At 44.1% G+C, this 6,165-nt stretch overlaps 1 protein-coding gene across 1 annotated transcript; it reads left to right on the top strand.

The window, feature by feature from the left end:
• Positions 1-3,024: 3,024 nt before the first annotated feature.
• Positions 3,025-5,448, top strand: LOC149234252 (uncharacterized). Its single transcript, XM_089368199.1, has 3 exons — positions 3,025-3,823; positions 4,550-4,850; positions 4,941-5,448. The coding sequence occupies exons 1-3, from the start codon at positions 3,025-3,027 to the stop codon at positions 5,446-5,448; spliced, it is 1,608 nt and encodes a 535-aa protein (XP_089224325.1).
• Positions 5,449-6,165: the final 717 nt, after the last annotated feature.

Here is a 6,165-nt window from a genome sequence, read left to right as displayed (position 1 = left end):
TGTTTTCTTTTATTTTCTAGTTTAAGAAGTCATAAGACAAATAGTCCATTTATTTTATTTTAATTGCTAAAAGCCAAAGTTAAGTGTCGGTTAGGGTCATTATAAATTTAATAGAAATAAGTGTCAGTTAGGAATTGATCTGTTAAATTAGGAAAGAAAAAAAAAACAAAACTGTCCACAAGCAGAACTTGTAAATAATAACTAAACAGTTACTTAACAAACTATTTATGTTCAACTGACAAACAGGGACGGTTCGAATTAACTGTAATCCCAACATATAAAAGAAGAGATGTAATACCAAAGTAGGGTTCTGCAATTTCACGATATCAAATAAGAGAAACAGATCTATTTTTAAAAGTCGTTTATCTGTATACATATATTGTCTGTCTGCTGAATGATGAATTTTCTTTTCTGCATAACGAATCAAAACTAACAGTATTGACAACCAGAGGGAAGCCACGGTGAGGTTACAATGTTTTTTTTTGTATTCTCGACAAATGAACAGGCTACAAAGAAATTAACTGACTGTACAATTGCAAGCGGAAGACGACGTGAAGAAACTCAGCTTAACAGTAGTGTCACCACCAGAGGCTCGGGAACGAACAGAACCGCACACCAAATCAGAGAAGCAACCTACAGGAAAAGGTAATGCTCTCAAAACCAATGACTCCTCGTAATTCCTGTGTAATGAAGCAATAGCACAACCAGTTCTCATTTAAATCGACCCACATTTAATTACAATGTATAACTGTTGACAAACCCATAAGTGCCGCGTCCAAGAATTGGACAAACCCTGGCCTAGGGTTTGAGAATAGAAACCCCAACATCCAATTGACAAACGACTGACAGAACAGGTGACTGAGACCAAGAATATACAGGGAAACAACAACAGCGCACAGCAATAATAAACGACCAGACAAAAACTACAGAAAGTTCAGGAAACTAGCCGCATGTTGACAAGCATTGGAGAACTAGAGCCTACCGGAGTTTACGCCATCCTTTTAAGAACTAGAACCCGGAGAACCCACGAGCCCAGGTCAAACTGTGACCTGCAAGAGCAACAGTGCAATATCACTATCTGTGCATTACCAATAAACCATTGAAACAGTTACAAAACGAGAGGGTTTTGGTGCTAGTTACCTGCGCAAGTGGACCGAGTAGCCGAGAAGCAGAGCCAAGTCGAACAACTGAGACAGAGACCAGAGGAGCAACTCTGGTTAATACAAATTTCAACAAGGAAACTTAAATTGAAACAAGGAGGAAGAGAATACCTGTTGGAAGCTGCCAAAACCTGATGATTTTTCACCTGATAGTCGAGAGTGACGAAAAGCAAATCAACCAAGCACAAAACAGTTATTACAGGCACCCATTAACCACAGCAGAGTGACCAAACCAGAACAGAATTAACAGCACGATAACAGTGACAACACAACAAGAGTTGAAGATAGAACCAGGCAGGAACTCAAACTTCTTGACAATATCATAGTAAAGAACAATAGAACGAAACCCGGAGACTTACCGTGGGCGTTAACCAGCGAGCGTGCTAGCAGAAACGAGGAGGTATCAATCCTTTGAAGTTTGGCGAACCAACAACCGGGTGCAAAGAACTTATAGTCATAGAACAGGCAAAGAACACACCCAAACCCTCACAGCAGTCGAACAACAGAACCGAACCCTCTCGAATGATCAAAGAACCGGGATATTTTGCCAAAGAACGCGCGGAGGAGCCAGGCCCGAGGCACATAGGGTGGAGTTAAATGCGGCAGTAATTGCCCGCAGCTACAAACCAATACACATCACCAACTTTGCACGTGATCACCGGGAAAAGACCACCGTGTTGTGAGTCCGGCGACCGCCGATTAAACCCAAGTTACATAGAGTTGTGGGACCGTGAGGTTGGGTTACATCAGAGTGGTATCAGAGCTTTAAGCTGACTGAGGATATGGAAGTAGGACGACAAGGTCGTGGTCGAGGTGGCAGAGGTGTTCGCAGATTGGCAGATGAAGGGTTAAGAGAGGAGGTTAGAATTCTTGCTGCCCGTTTGGAGGCAGTAGAAGCAGGTAGACGGAGAGATCCAGAGTTAGGCGATGCTAGTGAAGAGGAAGTAGAAGAGGCAGCAGATGGACCGGAAGGTGAATCCGCAGAAGTGAGATTGCTGAGATCTATTTTATTAGCAAGCAGTAAACCTAAACCAGAACTCCCGACGTACGACGACAGCCTGTCTATCGAGGTTTTGCTAGATTGGATTAGCGAGATGGACAAGTACTTTGAGTGCGAGGAAGTCAGTGAAGACCGCAGAGTCAAATTTGCGGCGACGAAACTGAAGGGACACGCAGCCCTATGGTGGGATAGTGTCCAAAATGAGAGGAGGAGATTGAATAAGGCGCCGATCAAAACCTGGTCAAGAATGGTGGCCAAGTTGAAGGGCAGATTTCTGCCAAGGGACTATCAGATTGCATTGCACAGGCAGGTGCAGAATCTGAGACAGAAAGGACTGACGGTTAAAGAGTACACGGAGGAGTTCTATCGAGTGAATTTGCGGGTAGGATACACGGAGGATACAACAGAAAGAACAGCCAGGTATGTTAATGGGCTGAGGATGGATATTTTAGATGAAATAAGTATTTTATCTCCGAATAATACCGAGGAGGCATATCAGAGCACAATAAAGGCTGAGGAGAAAATTAATAGAAGGCAGAATGCCCGGAGAGGACGAGGGGCCAGCAGAGGAAAAGGCCAGTCCTATGGCAGGGGCCGAACTACTAACAGCAACGAGGAAGCTAGCAGTTCGAAAACTTCTGGAACAACAGATAGAGGAGACAGTGCGAGAGGCGGTAGATCGTCCCAACGCGGCAGAGGAAATGGCTGAGGCAGGGGGGCTGGTTATCAGTGCTATAGGTGTCATAAGTGGGGGCACTGCTCGTTTTATGTCCAGAAGCAGAACCAACTGGATAGCGGGGTGCGTATGTGGCACAACCAAAAGAAGCAGCAGCACTCCCTCAGGAGGCGAAGAATGCTCTAGAGATGGGAGAAGCTTTGGTGCTGCATAAGGTGCTACTGAAACCAGTCAAGGAGAATACCGAACATACACAGCGTAAAGCTCTGTTCAGGACGATCTGTAAGTCACGAGGTAAGTGTTGTAAACTAATAATTGACAGCGGAAGTACTGAAAATTTAGTGTCCACAGAAATGGTGGAAAAGTTGGAGTTGAAACGCTCAAAGCATCCCAATCCATATAGAGTTTCATGGCTGCAAAAGGGCCATCAATTGCTGGTGGATGAACAGAGCGAGGTCGAGTTTCAGATAGGCAAATACAAGGACAAAGTTGTCTATGACATCATGCCAATGGATGTCTATCACATATTGTTGGGCAGACCTTGGCAATTCGATAGGAAAGTGACCCATGATGGAGTGACGAACTGTTACAAATTCATGAAGGATGGAATCAAGCATACACTTGTACCTATCAAAGAAGAAGAAGGAGCACCTGAGACAAGTGAAACCAGAGCATTGCTGGTGAGTGGGAAACAGTTTTTAAAACAGGTGGAGGACAGTAAGGTAGGTTATGTGGTGGTAAGGAAAGCCAGGACAATCCTGCTACATACAGAAATATTAGACTTGCCCACAGAGATTCAACAAATGTTGGAGGAGTTTGCAGACATAGTTGTAGACGACTTGCCAGACAAGTTACCCCCCAAGCGAAGCATTAGTCATCACATTGACTTCATAACTGGAGCCAGCTTGCCGAATAAAGTGGCATATCGAATGAGCCCCAAGGATAATGAAGAAATCAAGAAGCAGGTGCAGGAGCTGATGGACAAGGGTTTGATAAGGGAGAGCTTAAGCCCTTGTGCTGTTCCAATGGTTCTCGCTCCCAAGAAGGGAGGAGAGTGGCGGATGTGCACCGATTCAAGGGCCATCAATAAAATCACCATCCGGTACAGATTCCCACTGCCATGGATGGATGATATGATGGATTGTTTAAGTGGGGCAGCTTACTTCTCGAAGATAGATTTAAAAAGCGGGTACCATCAGATTCGGAAATGAGAGGGTGACGAATGGAAGACAACCTTTAAGACGAATGAGGGGCTGTACAAATGGCTGGTCATGCCATTTGGGCTAAGTAATGCGCCCAGTACATTCATGAGGTTAATGAATGAGATGCTGAAGGAGTATATTGGGAAGTTCGTAATCGTTTACTTGGATGACATCCTTATTTTTAGCAGGACAAGAGAAGAACACCTACAGCATGTGCGTAAGGTACTGGAAAAATTACAGCAGAACAAACTGCTGATAAACTTGAAGAAATGTACTTTTCTGCAAAAGGAATTAATCTATTTGGGGTTTGTGGTAGCAGAAAATGAACTGAAGATGGATCCGGAGAAGGTGGCAGCGATAGTAAATTGGCCATCTCCGAAAAATCTGTTTGAGGTACGTAGCTTTCACGGATTGGCAAGTTTTTATAGGAAGTTTATCAAAAATTTCAGCGAAATTTGTGCACCCATGCTAGATACCATCAAAAAGGCCAGCTAGCCTTTTCGGTGGACAGAAGCAGTAGAGCGAAGTTTCCAGTTGTTGAAGAGGAAGATTACTGAGAGGCCAATCCTGCGGCTACCAGATTTCCAGAAGTTGTTTCAAGTTCGCTGTGACGCCAGTGGGACAGCAATCAGGGCTGTGCTTAGTCAAGAGGATAAGCCTATGGCATTCTTCAGCGAGAAGCTGAATGAGAGTAGGCAGAAATACTCTTCGTATGATAAAGAGTTTTATGTTGTTGTACAGGCATTAAAACACTGGAGGCATTATTTATTGGGAAATGAATTCGTGTTGTTCTCGGATAATTCTGCACTACAGTATGTAATGCAGCAGCACAAACTCAACCACAAACATGCCAAATGGGTAGAGTATTTATAGAGTTTCAATTTCATACTGAAGCACATTAGCGGGCAAGCAAATAAGGTCGCAGACGCGTTGAGTAGAAAAGCTCTACTTCTGCAGGAAAGCACTGTACAAGTGCTGGGTTTTGAGCACTTACAGGATCTATACCAGACAGATACAGATTTTAAGGAGGCCTATGAGGCGTGCCAGAACCCTTTAGTGAGAGACAATAGTCCTTGGTTGGACTACAATCTGCAGGAAAAATTGTTGTTTAAGGGAGGACAGCTATGCATACCTCACTGCTCGATGAGAGAGATTATTATTCACGAGAAGCATAGCGGAGGTTTGGCCGGACACTTCGGCATGAATAAGACCCTCGAGCAGCTTAGTCACTTTTATTTTTGGCCAAAGATGCGGCGAGATGTACAACGTTTTGTGGCCAAATGCAAAGTGTGCCAATTAGCAAAGGGGCAGAGCCAAAACACAGGATTGTATGCACCATTACCTGTTCCAAGTAGACCATGGGATTCAGTTAGTTTGGATTTCATTTTAGGTCTGCCAAAGACACAGTGAGGATATGATTCAGTAATGGTAGTGGTGGATAGGTTTTCAAAAATGGCACATTTTATACCTTGTCGAAAAACCAGTGATGCCACCCATGTGGCCCACTTGTTTTTCAATAAAATTGTCATGGCGTACCTTATGGAAGAAAATGGACACACAACTAAACTACAGTTCTGCATATCACCTGCAAACCGACGGGCAGACAGAAGTTGTGAACAGGAGTTTGGGAAACCTGTTACGCAATTTAGTCGGGGAGAATTCACGGATGTGGGACTGGGTGCTAGCACAGGCAGAGTTCGCCTAGAACGACTCGCCTAACCGTAGCACAGGTTTCAGTCCCTTTCAGATCCTGTATGGCATGCATCCACACGGAGTACACGAACTGCGGGACCTTGGATTACAGGAAAGGCAAAGTGCAAACATGGAAGATTTCGCTAACGCGATGAGGGATTTGCATGAACAGGTAAAGATGAAGTTACAGGACAGCAGCATAAAGTACAAATAGCATGCAGACTTAAAGAGAAGGGAAGCACAATTTGACGTGGGGGACGAAGTCCTTGCGCATTTACGCAAAGAGTGTTTCCCCAAAGGTACGTACAATAAATTAAAATATAAAAAGATAGGTCCCTGTAAAATTCTTCGAAAATTTTCAGCGAATGCCTACGAGATACAGCTACTGCCCGGAATAGGCATTTCACCTATCTTCAACGTAGCAGACATGTTCCC

This window comes from Pinus tabuliformis, chromosome 8 (genome assembly GCF_031772625.1).
Source record: "Pinus tabuliformis cultivar Carrire ecotype Pingquan chromosome 8, CPIR1, whole genome shotgun sequence".
Lineage (NCBI taxonomy): Eukaryota > Viridiplantae > Streptophyta > Pinopsida > Pinales > Pinaceae > Pinus > Pinus tabuliformis.
Note: the sequence above shows the minus strand (reverse complement) of the source record. Positions and strands in the feature narration are given on the sequence as shown.

Coding starts and splice junctions, on each gene's coding strand:
- LOC149234252 (XM_089368199.1), top strand. CDS start 3,025: ATGGGAGAAGCTTTGGTGCTGCATAAGGTGCTACTGAAACCAGTCAAG. Junction 3,824..4,549: donor GCAGGAGCTGATGGACAAGG/GTTTGATAAGGG, acceptor TTCGGTGGACAG/AAGCAGTAGAGCGAAGTTTC. Junction 4,851..4,940: donor TCGGATAATTCTGCACTACA/GTATGTAATGCA, acceptor GAAGCACATTAG/CGGGCAAGCAAATAAGGTCG.